Source organism: Cryptomeria japonica, chromosome 9 (genome assembly GCF_030272615.1).
Source record: "Cryptomeria japonica chromosome 9, Sugi_1.0, whole genome shotgun sequence".
NCBI classification, from domain to species: Eukaryota; Viridiplantae; Streptophyta; class Pinopsida; order Cupressales; family Cupressaceae; genus Cryptomeria; species Cryptomeria japonica.
This window is the reverse complement of record NC_081413.1, coordinates 184,056,122-184,072,511: the sequence shown is the minus strand read 5'-3', so window position 1 is coordinate 184,072,511 and position 16,390 is coordinate 184,056,122. Positions and strand designations below refer to the sequence as shown.

The 16,390-nt window shown below is 34.9% G+C and overlaps 1 protein-coding gene across 1 annotated transcript; it reads left to right on the top strand.

Annotated features, from left to right (window-relative positions):
* Window positions 1-653: 653 nt before the first annotated feature.
* LOC131038174 (pentatricopeptide repeat-containing protein At1g09410, mitochondrial) lies at window positions 654-4,025 on the top strand. Its single transcript, XM_057970523.2, has one exon. The coding sequence runs from the start codon at window positions 1,008-1,010 to the stop codon at window positions 3,546-3,548; it is 2,541 nt and encodes an 846-aa protein (XP_057826506.2). The 5' UTR covers window positions 654-1,007; the 3' UTR covers window positions 3,549-4,025.
* Window positions 4,026-16,390: the final 12,365 nt, after the last annotated feature.

Here is a 16,390-nt window from a genome sequence, read left to right as displayed (position 1 = left end):
AAACGCTACATTGGATTTCGATGATTTATTTTTGTCTTTGTATGCGACAATAACTACTCATAGTTATTGTTCCATCTTTTGGGTAGTAATGATGCACGTTGTGGGATCCATTATACGCATAAGGGTCAAAAAGTGGTCACTTCAAAGTGTCCTCTGATACCTACTTAAAGATACCCCAATAATTGTGCAGTACAACCACCTCAAAAATGTGCAGTACTTATGCACAAATGCCCCATTAGTCGTGCGCTATGGGTACTAGTAAAGTTGCACAACTCCTCCAATTAAAGTCTAAAAATTCTAACTAGGGGTAAAATGGACCGCTATGATACATGTGGAATTTCTTAATGGGCTTTTAGTCAACATTTTTTTGGTTTCTTTGAAGTTAATAATTGGGAGGTTGGGTGAGCAAGGAGTGAATGGTAATTGTAACATGGGCAATAATTGATGCTCTTCTCCTATACTGAGATAAGAGTTTACATGTCCTTTATACATTCATATTTAAGATATATATAATTGCTTATGCAAACAAGTCTTCTTTTAGCTTGTTATTTATGAATTAAAATATGTCAATATTTTTCTATCAATATTTCAATTCATATTCCATAATCCATTATCAAAATGGTGTTTGTATAAATTTTTTTTTAAAGAAATAAAAGAAATCGGTATGGACACAAAAATAAAGAGCGGTCACTATGTGTTTGGGTTATCAGTCACAAAGTTAAGGTGAATATCCAGATGTAATCCTATTGTATTCATAAGAAAATATGTTTAGCAGGTAATCGAGGTGCTTGGCGACTTGCAGTGGGGTGACTGGTGTTGGCACATAATGGCTTCGAAATGCATCTTTTGCTTCAAAATCACCTTAGAAAATGAGAAAATGGAAATTACAGAACTGTTGAATTTCAACATTGAAATTCAAATCCTTCATGGAAGGCATTGGCTGCGTCAAAGCCATATTATCACTGGCAAGCGGTGCACGAGACGTTTGATTCACAGAAATAAATAAAATGGGTTTAAAACCACAGTTGAGGACGAAAACAGTGTTTGGTTGTCATTTCGCTACACCATTTTTTCAAAATAAGCTAATTAACGTGTATGTCAAATGCGGGAGTCTGGTTGATGCACATAAAGTGTTTGACGAAATGACAGAACGAGATGGCTTTTCATGGAATGTGATGATTGCAGCTTACCGAAGACATGGGTTTCCTCACAAGGCGTTGAAACTACTTCAGCAAATGCAACGAACAGATGTTCAACCCGATGAATTTACCTTTGCCAGCATTCTCCCAGCCTGTGCCAAAATAGGAGCTTTGGAGCAGGGTATGGAAATACATCAGAGTATAATTGGTAGGGGATTTTTATTAAATGTTGTAGTTGTGAGTGCACTGGTAGATATGTATGCGAAATGTAGAAGCATACACAAGGCGCGTGAACTGTTTGACAGTATGTCTGAACGAGATGTGGCCTCTTGGAATGCGATGATTGCAGGGTATGCACAAAATGGTGTCCTGGATGAGGCTTTAAGGCTTTTCCAAGAAATGCCTCAAAGAAATGTGATTTCATGGACTGCATTGATTGCAGGGTATGCACAAAATGGTGTTATTGATGAAGCTTTAAGGCTTTTTAAAGAAATGCCTCATCGAAATGTGGTCTCATGGAATGCCATGATTGCCGGATATGCACAAAATGGCATTCTTGATGAGGCTTTAGCGTATTTTGAGGAAATACCCCAACGAAATGTGGCCTCGTGGAATGCTATGATTGCAGGCTATGCACAAAATGGGTTTATTGAGAAAGCCGTGGAGACTTTCAAGCAAATGCAAGTGGCGGGCATAATGCCAAACTTCACAACCTTTGCCAGCATTCTTCCAGCCTGTACAAAAATGCGAGCTTTACAACATGGTATGGACATCCATCAAACCATAATGGACAGCGGATGCTCATCAGACGTAGAAGTTCAAAGTATGTTGGTAGACATGTATGCAAAGTGTGGAAATATACAGAAGGCACGTGAACTGTTTGACAAAATGTCTCAGCGTGATGAGGTTTCATGGAATGCAATGATTGCAGGATATGCACAAAATGGGGTTCTCGATGAGGCTTTGAGGCTTTTCAAAGAAATGCCTCAGCGAGATGTGGTTTCATGGAATACAATGATTGCAGTCTATGCACAAAATGGCGTTATTGATGAGGCTATAAGGTTTTTCAAAGAGATGCCGCAAAGAAATGTGGTTTCATGGAATGCAATGATTGCAGGATATGTGCAAAATGGTGTCCTTGATGAGGCTTCGAGGCTTTTCAAGGAGATGCCTCAACGTGATGTGGTTTCATGGAATGTGATGATCGCAGGATATGCACAAAATGGGCTTGCTGAAAAGGCTTTGGAGACTTTTAAGCATATGCAATTGGAAGGTGTAAAGCCAGACTCCGCAACTTTTGCCGGCCTTCTCCCAGCTTGTGCCAAAATGGGAGCTTTGGAACAGGGTAAGGACGTTCATCAAAGAATAATTGAAAGCGGATTTTTATCAGATGTTATAGTTGCAAGTGCCCTGGTAGACATGTACGCAAAGTGTGGAAGCATACAGAAGGCACGTGAAATGTTTGATAAAGCGTCTCAAAGAGATGCAGTCCTGTGGAATGTAATGATTGCAGGATATGCAGTGCATGGCTTTCACAAGGAAGCTCTCAAACTCTTTGAACTAATGAAGCTCTCTGGGACATACCCTGATCAAGTAAGCTTACTTTGTATTCTATTTGCATGCAGCCATGCGGGTTTAGTCAATGAGGGCTGTAATTACTTCAATGGTATGAGTGAATCTGATTGCATTAGGCCCACAATAGACCATTATGCATGCATGGTTGACCTTCTTGGTCGTGCTGGGTGTCTTGAGGAAGCTCTAATCTTTATCATCAAAATGCCAATCAAGCCTGCTGTGGTTGTGTGGATGTGTTTGCTTGGTGCGTGTAGATCGCATAATAATATAGCGTTAGGGGTATTTACAGCAACTCTCCTTTTTGATCTGGATCATAGAAATGCTGCACCTTATGTTCTTCTATCAAACATTTATGCAGACGTGGGCAGGTGGGATGATGTTCAAAAGGCAAGGAGATTGATGAAAGATAGAGGTATTAAAAAGATACCTGGATGTAGTTGGATTGAAGTCAACAAAATGGTTCATGCTTTTTGTATGGGAGACAGATCACATCCACAAACACAGGAGATTCACGCCACATTAGAGAAATTGTCTCAGGAGATTAAGGCAGCAGGATATTCTCCAGGTTCAATACACGTACTGAATGATGTGGAGGAGGAGGAAAAAGAATTATTTCTTTGCCACCATAGTGAGAAATTGGCAATTGCATTTGGATTGCTCAACACATCCCCTGGAACAGTTATTAGAGTTGTCAAAAACCTTCGAGTCTGTGTTGCCTGCCACACTGCAACCAAGAATATCTCGAAGATTGTTGCGAGAGAAATTATTGTGAGAGATGCGAACCGGTTCCATCATTTCAAGCAGGGACAATGTTCATGTGGAGATTATTGGTGATGCTTAACTGAAGCAACTAGCAAGCTTTAGACAGAGAATTGTGCCATAACAAGCTAAGAAACAGTCAGCTTTTATTTCCAATTTTCTAAGATCTTTCTGAAGTTTTCGCACAGCTAGCCCATGTTATTGACTCGATATTAAAAATCTATAGCATGCATCACAGCCTATATCCCAATTGGATATATGATAAAGTCCTATTTTAGGATGATCTGGATATATCAGAACATTGAATTATTTTTTTTAGGAAAGCCTGTATCTCTCTGGAATGCAAACCTGGAAGGGGATGAGAAGAGCATTTTTTGACAGTTCTTTACCCCAATCTTTGTCATTGAGTAGCTTTTATCTGGATCAATTGTATTTGTGTGTGTCTATGTCAGGTTTGGCATCTAAGATTAATTTCATCACCGGAACTAGATCATGCATGTAAATATATTTATGCCTATGTTTGTTTTGAATGGTTAGAGATTTCTCACGATTCTTCACATCCCTTAAATTTGTGTGAGAGCTTTCATTCTCTTGTTTCAGTTTGAAATGAATTACTAGAAATTTAAGTATGCAGAAGTCTTATTAAATTATACTTTAATACATATATCACGATTGAAAAAATTGTTGAATATATTTTTGTAATGGTGAAATTTGCATATTAATGTCATTTGTGTTGATTTTGAGGAAATGTTTTTGATACATGTACATAGTGATAAGAGGTGCAATCTTATGTAAACTTGGATTCATACCTTTAGTTTTTTACTTTGTGATATACATATATTCCATACACTTAGGTCAGGTATATTATCCTTTTACATTTATATTTTGATACATTTTACCATATCCCACATTCATTACATTTATATGTACACCTACTTATATATAGTATCCCACATTCATTACATTTATATGTACACCTACTTATATATAGCTATTAGCTAACTAGATCTAATTGTTTGTCTATCAAAGGCAACTTCTATAGTTGAGAACTTGACTTTTTACTTTTCAAAATTTGAAATTCAAATTTGATCAACTAGCCAATCCTCTTTATTTTTCTTCCTTAGTCAACTAAACATATAATTTCTAAAATTTGATGTAATGTTCTAATATCTAAAGGTATTTAATTGCATTAATTTTACATTTTCACACATTGAAGCATCATCTATTATTCTAGAGTAGTAAGGGAGCAATTAGTAGCAAAATATTTTGCTTTGGTGCACTAGAAATAATAACATATATGCATATGCCATCTTTGGGTCTTTGTCTCCTATCTTTGAATTTATGTACACATATTTGGGCGTGGTGGACATGAGAGAACTTGTCTCCTTGTGATATAATGACAATCCTAGCCTTTAGATCAATAGGAGTAGAGTAGACATAGGCCAATCAAACAAGTAATAGAACCAAATTGCACATCGAGGAGGGCCATGTTTGAAGGAACATGAGGAGTCCATGATTGTTGATCTTATGTAGGTAATTTCTTTCAACCCCAGACTATAAGAGGATCAATACATAATCGAAAGCATTCATCTAACATAGGATATACAAAAATCTATATCAATTGGTAATCATTCTTTGGTCAATGAGCCAAGTAACCCTATTCTCCTTGTTTACTTCCCTAAAATAGAAAGTATATTAGTCCAAGTTATAAGTCATGAACTGTCACCATTTAACCTAGATTGATTTGTGTTTATTTCAATGAATTTGATAATAATAGCTTAAGTTTAACCCTAAGGAAACCATGCTTGACATTTCATCTTGGTGAACCTTTATAGGGTTTCTTATTCCTATTAAGGTTTTTCAATCTGCGATTTTTCAATATTCACATCTTTTCAAATATGACCCTTTAATATTTTGTTGCTTCATTTTTTTATCCTTTTCTATTAAAGTTTTTGAGCTTTATAATAACATCTTTTTTACTTTCTCTACCCACCCTTAGCCAACACATCATAGTTTTACTTTTATATTTGATATATGTGTGATTTTTTATTTTGTAAATTTGAAAGCATGATTTTAGGATTTATTTTCATATCTTTTATTTATGCTATGACCCACTTGAGATCCCATTTTTACACCAAGGAGGAGTGCTAGTCTAAACCCTAACAAGGCCCAAACTAATGATATTGAGACATATCCTAAAGCTAGGGATTTTCTTTATCTTCACCAATTTCTCTATCAATATAGTACTCTCAAAGTCCATTTTTTGCACTTATTCATCTTTGGATTCTTCCTCATTTCCTCCACACAAAACATAACTTGCAAACATGTTATCATACAAAGAACAATGGGACCCAACTTCACCCATTTTCTAGTCTTCTTCATTCTTCTCTTTCTAATCTATAGCTTTCTTCAAGGGCATCTAATCTTGCTTCAATTTCTTCGATTCTTCTTTCACCTTATTTTAATTCTTCACGGAGCCTTCTTTTGCTCTCTTCTTCTCAATATTGTTCTCAAAATAAAATTCTCATGGGTCTCTTCATGACCCATCTCATCCTCTCTTTTGAACACTTCTTCTTTGACTTTGACTCCCTCTGCAACTACAGGTCCACCCTACAACAAAAACTATCAAATCACATCACCTTCTACCCAACAAAGATTTTAGAAGTTGTACCTCACAAAACCCTTCCACCCACTCTCTCTTAGTGGAAGTTGTACACTTTCTACCTAACTTTATCTCTGCTAGAGGATAGAAGTTACAGACTCTTTCTTATGCTTGCAACAACAAACTCTTTCATGCTTGTAACAAAAAAACAGATTTCACAATTTTTTTTTTTAATTCTCCATACCTCAATCCTCATGCATACTTCTCACCATGCCAATGATTTTCTAGCTCTGATACCATTTGATAGAGTCAAGATTGGGGAGTCTTATCAAACTACCCAATCTTGCAAGCTTAACATGTCATCCAATCCATAATATGGAAAAACACTTATTTATTGAAACTCTCATTTGTATATTCATATAACAAAATATGTTAGGAGAAATTATATGTATTGAGGATTACAACAAGAGAAAAAAATCAACAATTTGACAATGTTGAACTAGGCACTTCATGCCTACAAGTCTTTGAATATTCATCCCTTCACACCTTCTTGGCTTTACTCCTTATTTGAATTATGATATTTTTCTTCATCCTATAGCTGTCATGGCTTCCTTGAACACCACATACACACCTAAAAAATCTTCTTTCTCTTTTTCTATCTTTCTCCTCTTGGCAAGCTAATTGCCTACACTCTTCCTTATGCAATTCTCTGGAGCAATCAACAAGTTCTTTCTCCAACCTTGCTAATGTTGATTGCTACTTCTTAATACCATTGAAGGATGCATTTTATAGGGATTAGAACCCTCATGAGGTGTCACAAAGAGACACCAACTCTGCTCTTTCATTTCCCTCCAATTGTCCTTTGAAATTCCTCTATATATGCTTGAAATTTCTCATTAAATGCTTTCAAAAGCTCGCTCTACCATATACAATGTCTTTTTGTTGTAGATTAATTTGAAAAAGGAATAAATACAAGAACCAAGTTGTGCTCCTTTGGAAAATAAAGAGTCTTTAATTATTATCTCAAAAATCATATTCTTTTCCCTTCATTTTAGGCACCCGAAATGAAAGAATAAAACAAGAATGGAATACCAAAGATCAATTGCCTTATGAACACTTCCTTAGGCATCCAAAATTGAGAAAATGATTATTTTCAAATCCATAAAATGCTAATGGATCCCTTCAACCCTTGAAACTTTGAATTTGTGCAATATAATACTCTTCAAACCACATTAATCACCCTCTTTGTTTTTTATTTTTGAAATAGAAGCTAAGTATTGATCTTTCAGCACTCTAAAAATATGTTCTTGAGGCTCCAACCTACACCAAAAAATGTAAAACTTGAACATGAAAAGATTCTTTTTTTTTTTTTTTTTTGTGATGTAGGATTGCTTGTGAGCCCAAATGCTCCTACATCACTTAGTACCTTCCTTCATTTGTCCTTCACCTTTGTTTGCTTCCCCCTTGGCTTGCTTTTCCTTTTCACCTTCCAAATCTACAATCATGTTCCTTCATCTACAAGAGCAGTTGGATGACCTAACCTACTAAAAGATGTAACCCACTCCTTGACATAAGTGACTTGTAATTTTACAAGCATGCATGTCTCTTCATTTTGTTTGATTTTTCTTAGTTATTTAATTCATGATTTCTTTCTATCTTTCATTTTTATCCTTAGCTAGATTTTTCTTCTTGGTTTCCTTTCCTTTTTACTATTTAAGGCACCCTTCCTTATTTCATAAGGGAGGATAATTTTTTAATATAAAATATTTGAGAATTTTTAAAGAATTTATTTCCTACATTAGGAATAACTTAGAAAAATCTAGGTTATATCTACAATTCTTTGCTAGAATCTCTACATCCCTTCTTGTAGAAATCAAACCACCTTTAGAAGATTGTAAATCTCTCTACAAAGCCAAATCCCCATAGTTACGTTCTAGCCTCACCTATTGTTGTGATGTTTTCACACATCGCTCCATTGCAAATGGGCACCCCCACTTTTTGCTTAGATTAGGTGTCTTCGTTGGGTCGTCTCAGCTTGATAATAGTTCGAGTCTTTAGCCTTTTCTTATGAGAAAGTTTGTTTTTTCTAGTCCAAGGTGGAATGAGTCTTAGGAGTATAGCAATAATCAGGTCTCCCTTTGGGCTAGTTTGGAGTTTTCTTATCTCTAGTGCTAAGGTGTTTAATAAAAGTCAAGGTTTTCATTGAGAAAGGCTTCACAATGCAACCTTTAGGTCAAGTCAAGACATGAGTTCCATGATAGATGAATAACCCTCAAAGCAAGTAGAACGTCTTAAGGATAGGATGCGGAGAAAAAGTCAAGATGCAATCAGAGATTCCACGACTTCAAGGAATCCACGACTGGCTGAAATCCACAACTTGCCAGAATTCACGTCTTGGTGGAATCCCTGACCTTGAGGTGAAATGAATGAATTTGTCCACAACTTGCTAGAATCCATGACTTGAAGGACTCAATGCTCAAATCAGGTTAGAGGTGAAATGATCAATCAATACTTGACCTTCACAAATCAATGACTTCAAGAGGAGGTGATCAATCTTTCAAGGGATAGAAATGCATGATTTGAGTGACTTAATACTTAGAGTGGATATGACAAAGAAAACATCGAGTCAACCTTGCAACATTGTTATGTTTCACTTAGTAAAATCCACAACATGAAGGTGAAGAGTGCAACTTATCCATGATGTTGCAAATCCATGCTTCCATGAAATCCATGATCATGTGAAATCCACAACTTGGAGATGAGGTGCTTAAGTTTGTCCATGGGAAGCAAAACTCCACGAAATGCTATAATCCATGACAGGATGGTGAAGTGATCACATTTGTTCACAACATGATGTAATCCACGAAATGCAAAATTGCATGAAATTGAAGGGAGAGATCTACCCATAGGATGCTAAAAGCCACACTTAGGTGAAATCCACACTTCTTTTAAAGCATGTGAAGGTGGACTCAAAGATGAAATGTGTAAGGATAGGTCCTGGCCTTAATGAAAACATGTAGACCTAAACTGAAATGTGTGGACTGAAACATGAAGCACATGGATTCAAAAGACAACATAAGAGATAAGCAAGACTTAAAATGTAATGTAGAGATAAAGTGATCCAAATTTTAAGCGTATGGAGGGATAGGGAAAGCAAATGAGGCATGGGCTCATAAGGATCAACCTAAAGGTTAAGACCAAAACAAGATATGTGAAATGAGAAATAGGGACAAATTAAGCTATTAGAGTCAAGGAAACATGTGAGGACTTAAGGTGAAACATGAAATAAAGGAAATTCAAGATCAAACGTGGGAAATCAATGCAAATAGGGTCAACCTCACTTGAGGTAACTTGAATTTGAAAACAAACATGGTGTAAGTTTTAGGTTGGCTTAATAGTGAAGGATTGTGACTTAAACCCAAGTGAAAATGCCTATATAATATTGCTGAACATTTCATTTTATCATCAATCTAATTCAGTCCCTTCAAGATCGTCAAATTTCTTCCAATACAGAGCAATTCAATTGTAGGTCAAACTACAACTTGATCAAATTTCATCAAACAAGGGTGCCATTAACACTTAATAATAAGAGAGTGTGAATTACTCCATCAACACATGTAAATTTCAATCAAACTCTTTCAACACAAATTGAGAATACAATTATACAAGAACAATTAGATCACAACAGAAAAGACCTAGAGTAGTCTATTTACCAAATATTGAAGGTGATTTTTATCAAGTTTTGAGGTGATTTACAACAACCTAAGACAAGTTTCATCATAGCCAATCAAATTGCAAGGCAAATCAAACTCAAGATGCAAGTTGGTAGAAGGAGAAGGAGACATATGAGCAATTCCAAATCTGAAAATGTCTCACCAGAATTTCAAAGAACATTTCTATATTATTGAGGACAAAATTAGAACTTGTTAACATTCATTTTTCTGGAAATAAGGATAAATTTATGTGTTTATAATCATTTTTCAATCATGATTATGTGTTTTCTCTATCTTTTCAGGTTTGATGCAAAGAGTACTGCGTGGAATGGTGGAGGATGCAAGAGGGCATCACAACTCCAAGACAATAATGATAATCAAGTCACTCAGGGAAAATGATGAAGATTCTAAGTAACAAAAGGATTAGACAAGGGTTTATTTCCAAGCTGAGCACGAAACAAATATGCCAACGATGAGGTCAAGAATCAACATCATCACGACCTCAAAAGATGTAGCTAGAAGGGATAACTTCACAAGGAACAATGGAGGGCCTAAAATATCAAGATCCACGTGACTTCAAGATAGAGCAATGAAGAGGAGGAAATTTTGCAGTTAGATTGAATTTTCTTTGGAAATCCAAGATTCAAGAATAGCACACCATCACTAACTCATTTGGTTGCAAAATCCGACGAAAGATGCATAATTAGATGTATCGTCGGATACCTGTGATATTTAATGTGAAATTTTTAATTTTTAAAAAATTTATGCTTGACGTTTGTCGCGTCGAAATATCGACAAATATTTTTTTAATAAATAAAAGGGAGCTCGACGATTTACAAATGACTAATTTGATCATCAGATAAAATACACAACTAAACATTAGATTTATGCTTGGACAATAGTTATATGTATGCATGTATGCACACACACACACACACACACACACACACACATATATATATATATGTATATATATGTGTATATATATGTGTATATAAATATATATCTTATATATATATGTACATATGTATATATATATATGTATATTTACTTATATTAATAAATATATAAATATATATTTTTATATATATTTATATTTTTTAATATAAATAAATATTTATATAGATTTTTATACGTGTATATATGTGTGTGTGTGTGTGTGTGTGTGTGTGTGTGTGTGTGTGTGTGTGTGTGTGTGAATATATATATTTAATATAATATATATTTAAGTTACACCAAGTTATGGGTACCTAACATCATGGTCCCACACTATGATGCTAGTCATAATTAATTATTTTAATTTCCATAAAAAAAACTTTCAGCCACAATCCTAATGGGTTGTGCAAAGAATTTCATCCATTAGATTATTTTAATCTATACTGTTGGATCTCATGGTTTCAAAGGAAAACTCTAACATATATTAAGATGGAAAGTAACCCTATTATCTCATTTGAACATTTTCTCAAGCTTTCTAACCCTAGTTTCCTCCATTGAAGCTATTGTTGCAAGTTTCTTAAAAGTGCTTCATCAAACAAGCTATGGAATCAAAGCTCTATTTTTTTTCTTATATTGTTTGCAGATTTGCAGGTTGGGAAGGAGTGGCGGCCATATGCATTTGTGGGAGATCAAAATCTCCATTTTATTTGTTTTGGGTTTGCACCAATTTTATTTTGAGATTTTTTTTCTTTCCCTCTTGTTTTCTCAGAACCCTAGATCTAATTTTTCTCTTATATTGTTTGCAGATATCTAGTTTGGGAAGGAGTGGCGGCCATATGCATTTTTTGGGAGATCAAAATCTTCATTTTATTTGTTTTGGGTTCGCACCAATTTTCTTTTGAGATTTTTTTTGTTTCCCTCTTGTTTTCTCAATAAAACCCTAGATCTAATGTCATTTTTCTTTTGTTTGCAGGTGCAGATTTGAGAAAAATGGCAACCATTTGATACATGGAAAATTAAAATCTCCATTTTATTATTTGAAGAGATTTTTATTTTGATATTTATCTTTTTTTTAAAAGTTTTTTATTTGTTTTTTTTTTAAATAAATGGCAAAGGGTTGCCGCAACTCTAAGAGTTGCAACCCCCCATTGAAGAGGGTGTCACAGTCCCCAAGGGGCTGCAACATCCCCTTACATGGGGAGCCACAACTCTGAGAACTGTGACACCCCATGTAAGGGGGTGTCGCAGTCCCCAAGGGCTATGACCTCCCCTTACATGGGGTGCCGCAGACCCATGTCTGCAAGCTCCCATGCAGGGGGGCCACAACCTCTTAATTTTTTAATATTTTTATTAAATTTTGTTTATTTTAATTTTTTAAAAATATTTTAATTGATTTATATAAAATCATATAAGTGATATATATATATATATATATAAAATCTTATATAAAAATAATTATATATATGTTAAATAGTTTATGTATTTATATTATATAAAAACAAAAATAGTTTAGTCATAAAAAAATTAATATATATAATTTATTTGTGAGTTTGATAGTATAAACATTCATATGGAAATAAATGTAACTTCACATTCAACTATTTTTTTTGAACTCTAAATTTAATAATAGTGGTCATTTTAGTAACAGTATTGCAATATTTAGAATTAAAATGAATTTAACCAACATTACATATTTAGATGACATCCAAACTTATGAATAATATTCACCATCTCTTAACTATTTTGATACAAATGACTAAATATACTACCAATAGACATAAATCAATTGGTATTTAAATGACAATTAATGATTACAATGACTAAATAAATGACTACCATGACTAAGTAAATGACCAATTAACAAGAATCAATGAATAAATTAACCACTAAATATATTAGTATACTATCAAATTGATGACTAAAATATATTAGTTTTCATCGATTTTCCAACGAAAACCGGTTCCATTTTCCGTGGCATTGTCCGACGATGCTTGGTCGAGGTTTCGATGAATTTACGTTCGTCATTTTTCCGACAAATGTTTTGCAATGAAATTTGTAAGGGTGTTTCATTAGTAATCCGACAAAAGTTTGTTGAAATTTCAACAAACATTCGTCGGTAATTGGTGCCAAATACAATAGTGTGTGGATATATTCCTATATCAATACAATGATCAAAGTCAAGAGCAATCAAGGTGAAGGATTCAAAGGTTGAAAGGTGAAACACATCATAAGGTGAATTCCCAAGTATGAAGAAGGAAAGTGATCAAATTAGATAAGATGATGCAATTTGGGAATATCTCTTACCATCATCACATTCATCAAGGAGAAATTTGAAATGTTGTGTATCAAGAGATATTGCTCAACCACAAACACTTGTGATGAGTTACAAGGAGTGAGTTGGGGTGGCGACAACTCACCTTCATCCACCAATTAAGGTCAACATGTCCAAGTTCAATGAATCTGATTCATTCAAAGATGGATCAAATGATACATGTCACTTCAAATATTTTCTATCTTACCCAACCTCAATTCCTATTGGTTAGAATTCAATGTTGGACATGTGTCCATTATAATGTAAATTTCTCATTGATTGAGAAGAAGTTAGCTGTAATTTGTTGGGTGAATATTTTGTCACTAGCGTACCAATGACAAAATATGTATTTCACACACAACTATGTTGAGACAAAGTCTCTCCTCTCATCAAGGGGAGGTTCCCTGGTAGAATTTGGGTATTTCAACAACTTTGAAATTAAATTCGGGGGTAATCTTAGGGAATGTAATTCTCTTTTTTTAGAATTAATGTATCTCCCTTCACTTGATGATATTTCTTACAATTAACAAAACTAACAACTAACAAAACTTCTTTACAATGATTTTTAAAAATTTCAACAATTATGTAGGCTCAAAGTCTTACGTGAGTGCAACTTACTATAATCACCACACTTACAACTATAATCACAACTTGTAGCTCAAAGTCTCCAAGATGTGATTAATTTTCCTAAAAACTAAGAGCATCTAATACCAATACAAAGCTTACTATGTAATCACATAACTATAAGAAGATTTCCCAAATATGCAAATAGTACAAAGTTTACTTGTCACAATTAGAAAGCTCTCTTACTCACATACACAATATCACGAATAAGATTCAAGTATTTAGGAAATGATTATAAGAACTGGACATAAGAACAATTCAATCATAAACACAATCTTCAACCCAACACAAAGTTTGGAAACTAGCGGATTGCTATTTTTATTTCCTTGAATCAATCTTTACATCAAAAAGCTCAAAGTCTTTATTGAGGCAAAAATTCGATAGAGTCTTGCTTAGCATAATAAAAGATAAATATTTACAAATGAGGTCCTCCTTATATAGGAAAATAAGTTGAGGAAAAGGTGGGCACAATTAACTAATTCAACTGCACAGTCCCACTTGAATAAAACTACTGCATAAAATAAAAATGCAACTGTAAGAAAATTTGTAGTAACTAAGAATGCAACTACATGAAAAGATAGTGTCAATGGGGACACTTTATTCTTCATTTTACCCCCTCATTGATTTTCTGGAATTCCTCGAACCTTGCTAGCGTATCTTGCTTTTCAGATTTGTTTGGCCCTGAAGTTGCATTGGAAACGACATGAATACGAGATATGGAATCTTCGACTTCTACATAAATCCTTTTTTCTTTCTTCAAAACTAATGCAAGATCATCTAAGTTGATTTAGATTTCAATCAAATTATCAAATGATGCTAGAGAAAATTGATCATCTATCAATTGGTTGATCATGGTGAGGAATTCTTGTTTGATGGTCTCATTGGGTAAAACCTTATTTTCTGTATCAAGTAACTGGCAAGGCAATTATGATATTCCTCATGAAATATTGGTGATTGCATCAGTACACGCTTTCTTGTCTTGATTCATATCCTTTACCAACACTTTCATTAGCTCATCCTCGTGTGCCAATATTAATCAGGTTTGAATGTAGTGTCCTCGAGTCAATACTACGTTGTTATCAACAAGAATGTATACTATATACTCCCTCATTTTATCCCAAAGCCCTAAATCTTTCTCAAGTTCTATTATTTCTTGGGATAATAGAGATTGTACATCTTGAACTTGTATTTGAGCATTTTCAAAATATGTCAAAAGCTTGACTGCAGAATCAATGATGTGTGTCCCCTTTGACTTCAAGCGATCGATTGATTCTTCTACTGCCCTACCTCTTGTGCCTAGTCGCTCCACCTTTTTCAGTGCTTCTGTGTCGACTGAAGAGACTATTGGCTGAACCTCTTATGATGACTGCGTTATTTTATGTAGCAGACTTGTCGGTTGTTCACATTTCTGCTTCCATTCATTCTTCTCATCCCTTTCTTGATCAAACCTACACTCGAGAGAATTGAAAGCAGTTTGAGAGTCTTGCTTGACACTCTCACGTGTTTCCACACCAAGTTCTATAGTCTGCATAGTATAATCTGCAGGTTGAATATTGTACTTGTCTTTATCTGAGGATGGCACCATGACCTCAGCATATTTCCTTTTACTTACTGGGTCAACCAAGACTCTGGACACAATCTTGGGCTTCTTGGTAGCTTTTTCTTAATAGGACCCAGTTGACCAAAATCAAAATCATCTAGTGAAATTACCCGCTTCTTTCTTTTGGGCGCCACAATGTCCAACCATGGAGGAAGAGCTGATTTTTTCATTGGAGTTGTGGTATCAGTTTGTGCATATGCAGATACTTGTATTGTATCCTAACTTGAAGTTACAATAGCCTAGGATACTGGCACAAGTGAAGTTGTATCAATAACATTAGGAACTTGAGAAGAAGAAGTTGTTGTTATTGTGGTGGAAACCAATAGAGGAGCCATTGTAGTGACAATGGTAGAAACAAGTGGTGGAGCCTTTGTAGTAACAATGCCTGAAGGAAGCGTCACCGTCTGTTGCTCTTGAGAGATCTGAGCCATTGCTTCTAAAAAGTCTAAGATTGAAGATTCAATCATAGACACGGGTACTTCATCACAATTTGGAAGGCTAGACAAAGTTACAAATTCTTCATCATCCTCTTCAATATCTAAGCCCTCATTATCTCATTCCTCATCCTCTTCATCTGAATCAGATTCAATGGAATAAATGGTTACCTGTGTTGGAACATGAACTTGTGTTATGGTAGAAGTGGTGGTAACTGTTGGTGGAAAAGATTCTTCTGCATCTTGTATTTATTCTTCTTGCAGTATCTCACCCTCTTCTTGTCCCTTTTCTTATTCTTGTAATGTCAGTTCCTCAAAAATGTCCTTTTGTGCAGCTTGAGACTAGGACTCTCCTTTCTTCGGCCATTTGACTATGAATTTGTAGGTGGGCTTCTTTCCCTTTGACCTAGGAGATGAAATTGGTGGTAGCTCCTGTGGATCATGTCTGCTTTTAGTTCTCATTTATGATGTTTTCCCTATAGGGCCTTCATCATCTTGATCATCACCAGAGCTTGTGGGAAGTTGCTTCATCCTGATACCTTTCTTTAGAAGCCATGCATTTGTGTTTGCCATAATAGGTGCAAACCTTGCAGAAATAGATTTACTTTCTTTTTTCGACCTGAATGGGAGGGAGAGGAGTATTAGCAATATTATTAGTAAAATAAATAAGATCCACAATATCATCAGTGGTATCCTC